General features: G+C 34.1%; 1 protein-coding gene across 1 annotated transcript; it reads right to left on the bottom strand.

Annotated features, from left to right (window-relative positions):
- Positions 1-11,311: 11,311 nt before the first annotated feature.
- On the bottom strand, positions 11,312-14,134 carry LOC146995639 (speckle-type POZ protein-like). Its single transcript, XM_085822897.1, has one exon. It carries the CDS (start codon positions 14,132-14,134, stop codon positions 12,560-12,562), a length of 1,575 nt encoding a protein of 524 aa, XP_085679023.1. The 3' UTR covers positions 11,312-12,559.
- Positions 14,135-15,569: the final 1,435 nt, after the last annotated feature.

The raw sequence follows: 15,569 nt of genomic DNA, 5'->3' as shown, positions 1-15,569 counted from the left end.
ACGTTTTCTACTAGGAAAATCAGTAACGCAAAATATCAAGTTAATAAAAATTATATTAAACATTTTTGATCCAATTTATGTTTAAAAACCATTTAAGTTCTGGAAAATTAGAAAACGAGAGGAACACGGAATGTACAGTTTAAAATCAGGCAAAAAATGCAATCATATTTTGAAGTAGATTTTGAATAAAACTCTGTCGATTTCGAGAGCGATCAAACGTAAGTCTCTCTTTTTCAGGAAGGAAAAAAAAATTCTGCAAAACCTGAGAAGGGACTAGAGAATAAAATTATCCGGGCACGAATTTTAGATGATTTGCTGAGATTTCAAAAACACGCAAAAAGTTTAAAACTTTGAGTCTTTATTATTATCGGTACTTGTCGGTTTTACCGGCGATCAGGATTTAATCGTCAGGTTTGGCGGTGTTTATGGCCAAACGACATAGCAAACTCATAACCGTAACTAAAACCAAGTAATGAGAACAGTAGATTTTTTTTTTTTTTTTTTAATTATTGGTTATAATCATTCCTCACTAAATGCAAGATGTAAATTTAGTTTTCATTCGTGTTGCCAAAATTTACTTACTAATTCACATACACAGGGAATAAATTATTTTTTTTCCTTTTAAAATGGATGGAATTTTATTTCTCAGTCTCTTTCATCCATTTCAAAAAGCAATCATACAGCCATTGATGCTATTTTTGTACACATAAGGTCTTCCAGTTCTTACGCGTGAAGAATTTCAGCAGAAAATTTTGTAAACACCGTTTATTGAATGAACGAGTTTTTTTCCGCTATTCTGTGCTTATTCTTCTAAGAATAAAGTAATAATAAAAGTAGTTCTCCTAAATCTGAAATAAATGATGTTTTCCTAACGTTGGCGCTTTAAAAAATCTCCTCTTTTTCCCATCAAAAAGTGATGATTCTAGCAAAAGATTATATCTTCTCGTTGTGTAATCTGTTTAGAAAAATAAGTGAATGACAAAAGCGATTTTGCGAACATTCGCGGGAAACGCAAACATTATATTTCTATTGAAAATGATAGCATATGCCAAAAAAAAAAAAGCGATGAATGTAAACAATTTTATCGTAAAAGTGGTTTTGTATATTACTCGTATTTATTTATTTAGTCTTTATTTATGAATTTATACTTACTATTGATAATAATAACTTATGATATAAAATTAGTTAAAATATGAAGGCGGTGTTAAATACACGTTTCTTCGAGTGTGACATTAGGAACATCTATAACCAATCTATACCTTAAATGTGTTTCCGACATCGGCCTAGCGGTAAAGTTCTTGAACACTAGTTCGTACAGTAGTTCTACCTGGGGTCGATTCCAGGCGAACGGGCTGGTAGCATAGGCATTTTCGTAGTTTTTTCTACGTGTATCGTAAATACAAGCTAGTTTCTGCCAAAAAAGGCCTTCGCGAAAGCATCTCAGGCAGATAGCCCTTGTGTGCTTTGCCATAGTCGAACAAGCCAAACCTAAACTTGTCCTTTATTATAATCCTATACCATTTTTGTCATGAAGAAGTTTTGTAAACTTGTTTACAATGAGTTTTAGGAAAGTTAATCAGAAGAGTCAAGCAACGAAGAAAATTGTTAGGATCGCAGCGGAGGTGAAACAAAACATTGTTGAAACATATGAAGAGGTCACGCGCATCCTAGACTTGGCTATTCCATACAGTATGCCAAGTATAAGTCTAGGATTGGGAAAAATAAAAATGCTTTTAAATCGGCGAACGTTGCATAGGGGGTTGAAATCGATTACCAAACAAAGATTCTACAAAAAACGTCTCGTCCGATCATATCGAAAATTGCTTTTGATTCGGATAGCAGAAAAACATTTACGTACTGTATCGCGTGCTGAGCCTCATTTATGTATAGTATGTAGTATTTCACCCAACGCGTTTGTATTGTAGTATTAAACAATGTTATGATTGTAACATGTTTTCTTATAAGTTGTTTTCTTGTAAGATCTTATAATAACGTATAAGGTATTTCTCCCGCCTTCCTAGCGTGCCTTCGTGGTGTACTGGTTCTCCACGCTGGGCCGGTATCCAGAGGTCCGCGGTTCGATTCCTGGGGAAGGCTTTATTAACTTTTCATCTTTCTTGCTTCCAAAAAAATACCTAATGGCTCTACAGTGGCGCCCGAACTAAAAGGGTGTTGGATGATGATTCTCCTCACCTAGGATTTGGCGATTGCGTCCCCTAAAAACCCCAGTCGCCCTTTAAAAGGGGGAGTATATAAGGTATTTCTGCCGCCTTCCTAGCGTGCCTACGTGGTGTAAGGTTCTGCACGCTGGGCCGGTATTCAGAGGTCCGCGGTTCGATTCCCGGCGAAGACGTTGCTAATTTTTCATCTTCCAAAAAAATACCTAATGGCTTTACAATTGTTTCCTTATAAGATCGGATTCATATTTTTCCTTTTAGAGAAGTTCGTTCTGGCTTATGTCCAAGGATCTGGAATATATTAATGTCGTATACTGAGATACCACTGTATTTAGGAAATTTTGTACTCGGTACGGGAAAAAAAAATCTGAAAAGTTTCAGGTTTTAAATTACGACAAACGGTGCGTTTTTTTTTTTTTTTTTTTTTTTTTTTTTTTTTTTTTTAATGTATTGTGTGTTACCTTTATTTATTAAATACCATGTTCTTCGCACTTAAACCATAAAATTCAGTTCAACAGCAATATCGCAAAATAATTTTAAAATGAGCATACCTTTAGAATTTCCGATACACAGTCTCCCGCGCTGGAGATAATTTTTTCCCCAGTACAGTTTTGCCATTACTCGCTCAGAATATCGTTTAGTTCTTTAATCAAAAATTTGTTGAAGTGCTACAAAATAGGAAATCGATAATAAAATAAATTTCAGATTCCAAATTTGGGCTTCCAGATGCCCACATTCGGTGGAAGATTTCGTTATTCAAAACTGGAAGGCTCTAGGTACCGTTATTTTATCACAATGCGAGAAACATAAGGAACATTTATGCAGATTCTTCATTATTTAATTTCTTTAAATATAATATAGGGCTCTAATAGTTGGTGGCAACAATTTGAAAAGTGAACCGACATTTATAGTGAACCAACGCAAAATGCCAAAACGAAATTAATAGCCCTCCTGGGCTAAACAAACAAACAAAACAAAAAATGAGTCAGCTTCCTCTTGCATTGTATTTGTCGTAAGATGTAGAAAAGTCAGAAGTGTGATGCAAAATGGTTAAGATTGCGTCCCGTGCTATGTTATAATTCATATTAGGAATTCGATTCTCAAGAATTGTTTTGTCTTGAAATAAATTATTATTGCGCGGGTACGGGTTCATGATGGACTAAATGCGCACAAAACCGACGATACCATGACAAAATTTACTTTACCAAAAGAAACGCTTTACAGTTCTGGAACTTCCCAGAAATTACTCGTAGATCTTATCAGTATCTCAGAATACAATCAGTAGTTACACTTTAAGCATGAAGTTAAGAAATGCAAAGCGCCTCTAAAAGGCGAAGCTCGCACGGAGGTTTCTCAAATACTGCGAACTCAACGCTGAACTAAACATCTGAAAACTTGTATAATTTACCCCAATCGCCGAAAAATCTCTAGTATCTTCCATTTCTCGAAATTACTGGAAGGCAGATACAGACAGACAGACAAAGTAGACAGATGTCTTGTTTTGCACCCGCTAAGTCTTTCTGCACCGATGGGCAGATGCATTTAAAATTATATATAAGGAGCGAGGACGGTTACAGTTACATGTAGCGCTCAATTGCAGTACCCATCACAGTTATACAGCAACCAGACCAAACTGTCACCAAATCGCTTCATCGTTTAAATTGAAATTCCTAGGGTACCGGCACTTTTAATGAAGTTCTCGATTAAATCTTTGCTTGGGCGTCAGAGCAACTTGTGAAATTACTCGTGGTAAAGTTAAACTTCATTACGCTGCTGGTACTCTTTTTGTCCTCATGAAGAGTGGCCAACTTTCAAAAGGTGCCGGAACCTTTATTGCAGTCAACTGCATTTCACCTAAATCTTCAACGGAACGTGTCAAAACCTTGACCAGGGTTGTATTCTTCACGGTATATATTTAAATTCCTATAGGTGCTAGTTATTTAAGTCAATGACTGTTCACTTATGTTTTCACGAGGGCGTCCCAGCACTTTGACGAAATTTCCATTTTTCGTAGTATAAGTAAACTTTATTGGGGTGCCGGCACTCCTTACATACTGATGAACAATGGCTGGCTTGCAAAAAAGTGCCTGGCACTTATATCTTTAAAAGAATATTCCGGAATGGTGAGGAAAGTTGCATTTTTCATGGTATTTACTAAACTACTTGTATTGATTTAGTTTTCAAGGTATTTACGGGGCACGTTTACGCAAATAAGTCCCATTCGCTCATAACGGTATCGTAACACAGAACAGATAGAAAAATTTATTTCTAACAAATAACACTTTTCAATATATAGTCGTTCCCGTATTACGATTTTACCGCATGAATAACTATCGGACTTAACTCGAGATATGGATTCCCACGGGGAGCGCTCTAGATGAAACGCTAAATTAATTTTAATTACTCGCCTGCTGTATTTTAATACTACCGACCCTTAATTAGTAATTCATTTTTAATACTTGGAATTAAAACCTATAAGGCAGGAAATATTTCCGCTTTTTATCTCTTCTGACATCACTGGGGGGGGGAATAATTTCGGACCGTTTAATCATGTTTCTTTCCTCGCCACTGACAAAATGAACAAGAATGATTAAACTCAAATATTATAGATTTTATTACTTATCAAAATTATCGGGGCATGTTTTCTGTTTGGTAGTTTTTTAAACTGAAAGAACTACCAAATTAGACTACTGAAAGAAATAAATGATAATATTTAGTGTTTTCTTTTACAGAATTAAATATTAAAGAAACAATCTTTTTATTCTAAAAAGGGCTATTAGTCTCGAAACATGATTTCTGTTATTTTTTTGTAAATGCTTTTTTCACATTTCGTTCCAGTCTGTTGCCATTCTGTAAAATGTAAGATATTTATTTTCAAATTTAATCTGGTCTCTTATTGGTCAACAAACTAAGCTATTTAAAAGCAATAAACGGAGTTCTTCAGAATATTATTTTTTACTTTTTGATCGGTTTAATTTAAAAAAGAATGCCTTTAATTTATGATATATTTAATTAACAACCTTCGATAGTTTTATAGAATAAGGTTACATAATGTTTTCTTTTTTGAAATCTATAGAAAGTATATACCGTATTAATCTAAATGCATATTCGTCTAGTCACTAGACTCTAGTGTCCTATAAAATGTTTAATCCGCCTGGACCCTCTCCATTAATAACATGTACTGTTAAACTGAATTAAACTTTAAAAGAGCTCGTTTGGCCACCATTAAAATCTGAATCTTTTAGCTATTATTATTATTATTTGTTACGTCTGAAGTATCTTCAAATGGCAAAATTACCTATTTCTTCAAAAAAATTAATTTAAATAAAAACGTAGGATTGTAATATAAAATGCGGTTAGGAAAATTTGGTTTCGGTGAACGTTTTTAGGTTCACCGAAAAAATTAATATGGTGTGTTCACCATTGAACAATATGCGCGCTTTACAGTAATTTTTCATGTATTAGAAATTACAGGGGTACTGGTATCCAGGAATCCCTGTGGTCAAAAAGTGTATTCAGGATGAATAGCGTCTTGAACATTTGGAGAGTGCTAGGTGGAAATAGGTCTATATTTTAGCGCGTTCCACACATACTCTGTCGGATTTAAATCTGGAGAAATGCGGGCCACTCCACCAGCTGCTTTTGTTGGCCCTCAAAGATATTCGATCGGTAGTGCAGGTTGATGAGGAGGAGCATTACCGTGAATGAGGAGGATGTTATTAAGCCCTAAACAACTTCTTCTTGAACAACTTGAGATAAGAATTTTATGTCTGTAGATTTTAGCTTTCATAATTATTGCTGTCGTATGAATGTATGGGCAGAACAGCCATTCAGAATTATCGCCGCCCATACCATGATTCCACAATATTTGTATCAATACTATTCATGGATGTTTTGAGTTTTATTGCGTGTGATTTGCACCCTCTAGGTTTCTTAATCTCTATCCAAATAAAATGAGGTTCATCAGTAAAGCGAACTTAGCTCTAGTCCATGGTCTCTCGTCCATATTGCGTGTGCTTTACTCCCTCTGAGAGTCTTAATCAATATCCAAACAAAAATGAGATTCATCAGTAAAGAGAACTTACCTGCAGTCCATGGTCCTGATTTCTGCAACACGGAAACGGGTGCATTTCCCTACTCGAGTTAGTGGGTCACAAGTAATGAAATTCTTTGTATATAAACCCTATTTAATGCTGCCTGTTACTTATATTACATCTGAATAATCAAGTTGTTTACTTTTTTAGCAATCTTTGACAAATAACTATCGTGAGAGTGTGGCACGTTTTCAACCTTCATCTGGATGTCTGCGTGTCTTTAACCGTTTTCAGAATCCTTTTATGACGCTTCCAGGCAATTTTAGGTACAGAGTGTCTCAACAAAAGCGCCGGATTTAATATGTCCCCCAAAAAACTTTATTTTTAGGAAACGGAAAGTATTTTTACATATATACAACAGCTAAATATTCCAATACAACAAGGTCGAGTTTGATTTGTTCAAACTTAGAAAGTCCTTAGAAAGTCCTCCACGAAGGCATCCCTCCTCTTAGGCAGATAGCCCTAGTGTGCTTTGCCGTATTCTTAATACACACACCATTTATCATTTACATGATTTGCCAAAAGTGGTGGCTACGCAAAATTTGTAATTCATCGTAAATAGTACATATATTATAATGGTAAATTCATATTGCGGCCTGAAAATAATCACATTTCAGAGAGTTGCCACGTGGCGAAGTGTAAGATCTTTCATATTTTACCAAAGAGTTTAACAGAATAAGTGGTTTATGTTTCCAAACTAACATTTTAAAGCAGCACACTTACCTTTAAATTCTTTAATTTTTCTTGAATGGTGCAAAGATTTTAATAAATTTTTCGCAAGAGTTTTTTCTGGCACTAGGCACTAAATTATGTAACTTGCTATCCTGCGTATAACCTTCATATGGTTTGCCAACAGTTGCCGTTTCAAACATAAAACTTTTAAATTTTCACACGACGTAGAAAAGGGATAGAATCCAGAATGTTGCCATTCGAAGTGACAAAACAGCTTTGACTTATTTTTCAAACTGCAGTCAATTATTGATTAATCAGCGACATATTAACCGCAGTCTGTCTGAAAAAGAAAAGTTATGTTTGTTTATTGCAGAATGATTAAAAAATTTGTGTAATTTAAATTTCCTAAGTTGTTTTAATTTAAAATGATAAGCAGATTAATTTTATTCATATTTAATGAAGTGTTTATAAAGAAAAACGTTATGATTTCAATTTCAATGGCATCTGTGTCATAAAATAATGTGGCATCAAATAATGTGCCCCTTCTCGGAAGTGAGCTTTTATGAACACAAAAAAGGGGAGGGGAGAAGATAAAAGGAAAATTACCATTAAAAATGAAACCACTACATCCCGCGAGTGTGCGTTTGCAAACTGTTTGAAGGAAAAAAAAAGTGGAGGGGTCTTAAAGAAAGAAAGAAAAATTAATCCTTAACTTTCTAGAGCGAAATTTGAAGTTCAATGTTTACTGTTTACCCGTGTTAACTCATGAAATAATCTTCCGCTTTCCACGCAAGCTTTGATTTAGAAAGATTCTGCAAAATGCATATTTTATGGGATCATTTAAATTGAAAGATATTCAGTAAATAACATTGTTTTAAGGTTTTTCCGTATAAACGTTAAAAGCAGAGAGTATTTTATTTTTTCGTACAGCTAGAAACGTAAAATATTTTAAGCTTTCCCTTTTACATTACACTATTACATTATTCATCGTCCCTGTGGTTTCACAAATCACCTCTTCTGAGAGATGTTGCCATTCCCTGAGCGAATAAACCTACATTTTTCTTTGAAGAACCGCGCATTGTTTACCATGAGGGGAATATTTTTTATCGCAGCGTGAATGTCCGAGACTATTTTTACAAATTTTAAGGAATTTTTTCAGATTTTTCCTCGAATAATCAATAAAATTGGGAGTTTCATATTTTTTTAGTTTCTTTTAAAAATACCTCACCACAACTATACCTCATGAAAAAGAAAAGTTTGATATCGAAAGCACGAAATCAAATTTAAATTAGCATTCAAAGCAAGAAAGCTGTAATAAATAGAAAACCGAAATAAGTATAAATAACATATTATTACGAATTTTGTACATAGAATAGGTGATTTTGTGCAATTATATGTGAAATTGTTGCATTTTTCTGTGTAATGTAAAATCTGAAGGGAGAAGTTATACCGGAAAAGTAAGAATACAATGGCAAGTCCATTTAACATTGAATAAATAGGTATCTCGGTAATTTGGCGAGATATCGCCAAGCTAACAAAGGTTTTGGAGACTTATTTTGTGGCCAAATTTAGCTAGAAATCTCTAAATGTCGCCAAACCATTTAGCAATATTTTGGTCCAGCCTCTATATCACCGTAATATGTATCGAAACTGAATAAATGCAATTGATCACTGTGCTAGCTGTAACCGTAATTCCACCTTGGTATTGCTTTCCGGTAATTTCAAAAAACAGAAAGTACTACATATACCTCGGCGGCTGGTTGAAAACTATATAAGGCTGGTGAGAGCATCTGATCTCAGTTAGTTAGTTGTTGTTATTGTTGCGAGTTTTTAGTTGAGAGCGAGATCAGATTAGCTCTCTCTTTAGATGCGCTTTCCGTTGCCTTGTGTTTAACGTTATTAGTAGTTTGAAGGGTAACTGCTGACCACGCTATGTGATACTGTCAACACTTGTAGGAATACTTCTGTGAAAATTCTTAGAGCCCTGGAATATATAATGTATCTTTTGATAAAAATAAATTGTATTAATCTATGTCTGCATTCAATCTATTACGAACCCGTACACACGCAACAATGTTTTGTGTGAGATGTGGGACTGAATGCCGGTGACAAGAGCGACTGATGAGCAACTAAGACAGTTGGTGACTGTCTTAGTTGCTCGTTGCAGCATTCCAGCAAAAGATGGAAGATGGCGTCAAATTTGTCAAAGAAGAGATGAAAACGGGTAAGAAAAAGGACGGAAGGGGCCGTCAATTTTGCCAAAGAAGCGATGATATCGGTCCAAGAATCCGTGAAAGAAGAGTGAAGGCTGTTAAAAAAGAAATGAAACGGATCAAGAAAAGATGAAGACGGGTAAAAAAAAAGACAGAAGAGGCCGTCAAATCAGTTTAAGAAAAGACTGAAGGAAGTCAAGAAGAAATGAAAAGAGAAATTACTGCATAATAGAAAACAAATTTCAGGCTTCAACAAACAAGACTGAAACAAAATCGAAAAATAGAAAATTAATTTGAGAAGGCAGAATAGACATGGTTGAAACTAAAGTTGGGCAAATTGAAGAAAGAGTTTCTTCTGTCGAAGAACAAATAGAAGAGAGAGTTTCTACCGTGGAATGACAAATCATTTACTTTGAAAAGAATAGTTTTTATCCAGTTATTATCAATTTAGAAGAGAGCCGCTACAATAGAAGGGCAAGCCAGGAGATGTCTGGAATTCTAGGTAGTAATAGATAATATATGCTAGGTTGACAAAACACTAAAAGATTTTCTAGGGAACGTTAGGTCAGTGGTTATCCTTGGTGGTGGCAAAGTCTCTGGTAACATACGATTAGTATAGGTAACCTACATTGTTTTTCTAGGGTTTGGATTAATAGCTAACAACTGAATTTCATAAGGATGTAATCTCAATCTTTTAAGCATAACAGTTGATTTATGAATACAGAAGCGTTGACTGCGGCGTGAAATGGACTTTTGAAAACTACGAACTCTTTGTCGCTCTTTGCTGCCTCGTTTACACATTAACAAATGCATACACACAGGCGTTTTGACCGACAAAATTATATAAAAGCATATTCAATGCGTTTCACTTAATACATGCTTCACTGAAATCTCATCCTATCCCACCATTCATTTCCAGAATATTTTCTAAGCATAAACAACATAACTCATACTAAGAAATTACAAATATTGAAATGAAGTTCATAAATAAATTGAACAACAAAATTAGTAAGGAAGGAAATGGAAATGTACGTCGTATATCTTCAAGAGCCTCGTCTTAAAGAAATTTTAAGAACTATTAGTAGTTTAAATTAAAACCAAGACACACCAACGGTCGAGCGGTAAATTCTCTGAACACTGGTAGTTCGGTCTGGCGTTCGATTCCCGGCGAACGGGCTGGCTGCATGGACGTTCTCGTGCGTTCCTCCATGTGTAACGTATATACGAGCCAGTGTCCCTTAGAAAGTCCTCCAAGGAGGCGTCCATTCCCTTAAGCAGATAACCCTCGAGTGCTTTGCTGTAATCAAATAAACTAAACTAAATTAAAACCAAAAACTGTATCCTCAACACCGCACCAAAACCACATACCATCAAAAATCATTGCTCGGGAAATGACAAACGTTTGCAGATTTGCTAAGGGTTGGATCTTGAGGGAAAATATCAAGTTATGACTTCGACGTAATAATTCTTGTGCAAACCTCTCAGATAACGTCATTCTGATCACTAAGCAGCTAATTTATTATTCTGATTATTATATTATTCTGATTATCAAACATTCTAATTATTCTGATTATTATCATACACTGAAATATCAACTATAAGATTCTTATAAAAAGTTGCACTTTCGGGGTTTTGACGTGGTATCGAAGATATAATAAATTAAATTACGACGATAAAGCATTAAAAATAAGTTCTATACTGCGCTATTACAGCAATACAGCACTAAAAACAAATACTATATTATTGCAACAATAAAAGACTAAACTGTTACAATTATTAACATTAAAATTTTAAAAACAATTGAAAGTGTTAGCAATAAAGCATGAAAATTTAACCACAGTATTATAGCAATAAATTACTAAAAAACAAATTTTGAAGTAATAATTCTTTTCTAATATAAGTTTTACTAATAATGTAAGTACTAATAATAATAGCAATCTGTACTTTCCAACATTCTTTGAAAATGCTTTTATTAATTATGATGTTAATTTATGCATGTATCATATCGACTATGTAATAGATTAAATTACGATAATAAAGCATTAAAAAAGTTTTGTACCAAGCTATTACAACAGTACAGGAATAAAAAACAAATGTTACTCTTACAGCAATGAAGCATAAAGCCTATAACCTATAAATTAAAACACTACAGAAACCTATTAAGATAAAAACTACATCATTAAAAAGTATTGCAACTATTAACAATAAAGCGTAAAAATTTATTATCATATTCTTACAACAATAAATGACTTGAAAAAATAATTGTTTTCAATTTAAAATACTTTGGAGCACTGCAAGCGAAATCTATGCTTTTCGCCATTCTTTCAAAAAGGCGTTTAATAATCATGTCTATTTATACTTTTAACATAATCATTTAACGAATTCATAAATAATCAGAAATCAAAATAGTCGTATACTGCAATATTCACACAGATGTTTTGCTACTTACCCATAAACAAGTAAATTTAATAGATAGTAATCTATATTATTATGCGTATAATCGAATCTGGAAATGTAATTTTAATTTGCAGGAATGATCAGGCAGAAAACATTTTCTCACAAATTTGTTTTTAAGGTTGTTTCAAAATAGAGTCGTCTCACAAGAATAAAACTCTTCGTAATTTTCCTGTCAAATTTCACGTGAATTATTTTGTAAGACTTTTGCGAATTATTATTATTAGTCCAAAGGGATTTGAATCCCGAAGGACTATTAGTTTCGTTTTGGAATTTTGCGTCGGACTCATAAATGTCGGTTCACTTTTCAAACTGTTGCCACAAAATGTTAGAGTCCTGCATTATATTTGAAGAAATTAAATAATGAAAAATCTGCATAAATGTATGTATATTTCTCGTATTGTGATAAAACAACGGTACATAGAGTTATCGAATTTTGAATAACGTAATCCTCCAACGAATATGAGCATGTGGAAGACCAAATTTGAAATTTGAAATTTGTTTTATGATCGATTTCCTATTTTTTAAAACTTTGACGCATTTTTGATTAACAAACTCAAGGATTTCAAAGCGAGCAATGGCAACGTTGTGCAGAAAAAAAAATTTTTATCTCCAGCGCGTGAGTCTCTGTATCGGAAATTCTAAAGATATGCTCGTTTTAAAACTATTTTGCGATATTGCTGTTGCACTGGATCTTATGGTTTAAGTGCGAGGAACATGATATTTGATAAAGAAAGGTAACGCACAAAATGTTAAAAAACGCCCCTTTGGACGTAATTTAAAATTTGAAACATTTCAGATTTTTTTTATTAAATTAGTTAAATTCCATAACGGTTCTGAAGGATTTTTTTTTAAAGTTTTGATATTTGTTACTTTCGGATTTTGCTTTGTATTCTTTTCTACAGAAAACCTTCACCTTATGCGCACTGATATATTTGAATACACTATTCTACATAACATTATCCAAATGCCTTTTCATTAATTCGCTAACATCAGTAGCATGTAGGAGATGAAGCTTTGACTTCATCCAATAGGAGCATTTTTTCTTAAGAACAGCAATATCATATTTGTCAGCTGCTACGTACAAATTCTCAGCAGCTATTGGATCAACAATATGAATGAATTCCGAGTACAAAAACTTGAGCATATAGTCAATAACATTATGATCCACATCAGAAATCTGAATACATCTGTGTTTGGATTCTGTTATCTCGGATTCAAACATTTTTTTAAACACGGGTGATCGGGAACACAGAATAAATTTATGAGCCCGGAATGTTTTCGAACCAACAATTATATCAACATCCGCTGACTTTCCACTTTCATAAAGATTTTTTAAGTCGTGTCTTAAATACATGCAGTTTACAGGATATGTGAAGGCATAAGAAACATCCGTAATTTTGGATTCAACATTATCGAAGTACCAATTATCGGAATCTGAGTTAAACCTGAACTCACATTTAAGTATCAGTATATCCTCTGGATCGGTGGAAAGGATACGAGAAAATTCGGCGCACTTCCAAATTTCATCTTTTTCAAAAATGTGCTCGTTTTCTGAGGAACCACTTTCTCTTAAGGAGATCTTACTTTTCATGAAAATGTTCTCCAAAACTGCCTCCGGGTCAAGGGGTACTCTGCAGACGGAGATATCAAAGACTCTACCACGCGGAGTGTCTTCATTCATATGGAGGATTAAGTACCATTCAGAAGAGCTATCATGATCCACTGTAAACACTTGACTGTATAACACAGTGTTGATAGACAGGGTTGAGAAGTTCTTGATTGGCCATTCCAATAATATATTCTGCACGTCCTTTTGAGTCTGACACGTTATTGCCACCCTACTTGCACATACTGGATGAGGTAGCTGATATTTCATGGCAGCGTCGGAGACTCGTGCTTGGAATTCGTATCCGCTGAAATCCATCCTGCCCGTGTAAACATATTTGACGATGGCTTCCAACACGTTCGATTCAATGTCCAAAACTATCTCAGTTGTTTCTTCCGCATCCAGTTTTTCTGCCAGTTTGGGCCACCTCGTCCACAGAATAGCTCTGTGCACTTTGAATTCTGCACCACCGGCACGTAAGACGACGTCCGAAAACGATCCATTCTTGTAAGGAAGTGGAGGGAATTCATCCTGTTGGTTTGTCTCCAAATCTCGGTTGAAAGTGAATTTTAGGATCAAAATGTCGTTGATCAAGGATCGAAGAAGAAACTTCCTTTCCAAGCGATTCTGGGCTTCTTTTCCCTTAGGCTTTTCAACACTGAAAATAATTTTTTCATTGCAGTCGAGTGCTTCAAGTCTGTAACATATTTCTGATTTATCTTCATTATCTGACCAGTCACGCAAGAAAACGTCAACGTAATCTTTATCTGAACCGAATGCATTTAAACTTACGAACCAATCATAAGGAGGGAAATTTTTCCAGCTAAAATATGAGCTTCGGACTAAATCATGGCACATGCTGAAGTTCTTAATAATCCACGTGAACGTGAATTCATTTTCCACTTGTTTATCCATTACGCATACAACTAATGCTAGCTTTACGCCTTCCTGTGACAGAAATAATGACGGAACACGAAGTATATCAAAAGAACTTTAGTCACTATCGTTTATTTGATAAGAGGAGCAAAACCTTTTGTCTGGCCATAACTTCCGCAATGCCATTTGATCGTGTTCAGGAATATGCTACGTCCCAACAATGTCACATTTATCAAATACTAAAAGTCTGATATGGACACCGCGTGGCTTTCTTGTACGGCCCATTAAATTATGCAAATTTTTCGCTAAACATTATTTAAATGAATTATTCTAACTTAATTAACCGATTCCTGAAGATGAAAATTCTGAAATTAAGTATCACGGTCATCTTTTTTTTTTATCCTGCGGGATTTAAATTTCTTATAATTTTATTTTTTCATAATGAGTAAAAAACTTCTCAAATATAAGTATAGGAACCGTAGAACCGCATTAAAAAATCACATTTCATTATTTGACAAAATTATTTTTCTTTTTAAATTTTAATACTGCTAATTTTCGGCATTTAAACACTTCTGTATTTTTGCTGCACTTCATTTAAACTAATTTTCTCGAATTATTCTAACTTAACCGATCTCTCAAGGTAAGTAAGTTGAAAATGACATCAAAAACTGCAAATTTTGAAACTAAATATCCCGATCGATTTTATCATTTAAAAACAATTTTGTAACTGGAAGTATATGACTACGACCAAAAATTGCGAAAATAAACGCAGAGTAACTCTAATCTAAGGAATCAAAGTCCTTAGCTTAAATACACACAAACCTAATTTGCATTCTGGTGAGGAAAAGGGAAAGATTAAGTTATTAATCATTATAAATGGTTTAATCAGTTACTAACTGATTAATTAATTACTACATAATAGCTGTTAATTAATAACTGGGACTTAATAATAACTGGTTATTTAAAATAAAATACCTTACAGATTTTTCCTCAAGTTTTACCCCAGTAAAGACAGAATTCAAATTTTATTTTAATTAAATATTTTTAACAATAAGCAATTTTTTCGTGTTCCGTCGTTTTCATAATTCCTGTATGAAGCTTAGGTTAGATTATTTGAATATGGCGAAGTACACGAGGGGGGATGATATCGTGGAAGACTTTCTAAGGGAAAATGGCTCGCATTCACGTTACACAATGGAAAAGCCAAGGAAACCAAACATACAACCAGCCCATTTACCTGGGTTCGAGGCCTAGTCAAACTACCGGTAGGGTAGTTACCCACTCGGTCACTAGTGAGAGGTATCATGTAAAGGATTGAAGAATCCAGAAACTTATTGACTCAGATCGAAGTTCGAGAAAATTTTGGATCACTCTCACCTCTAATTACAGCAATCGTACACTTTATAAATCTGATTAGTTTTGATAGTTATAGATATTATTTAAAAAAATGATAAAAATGATTAAATACATTCAT

This window comes from Stegodyphus dumicola, chromosome 8 (genome assembly GCF_044657685.1).
Source record: "Stegodyphus dumicola isolate Sdum_Otavi_A_Nest chromosome 8, ASM4465768v1".
In the NCBI taxonomy this organism is placed as follows: domain Eukaryota; kingdom Metazoa; phylum Arthropoda; class Arachnida; order Araneae; family Eresidae; genus Stegodyphus; species Stegodyphus dumicola.
Note: the sequence above shows the minus strand (reverse complement) of the source record. Positions and strands in the feature narration are given on the sequence as shown.

Excerpts from the sequence above, each read along its gene's own strand:
- LOC146995639 (XM_085822897.1), bottom strand. The coding sequence starts at position 14,134 with ATGGATAAACAAGTGGAAAATGAATTCACGTTCACGTGGATTATTAAG.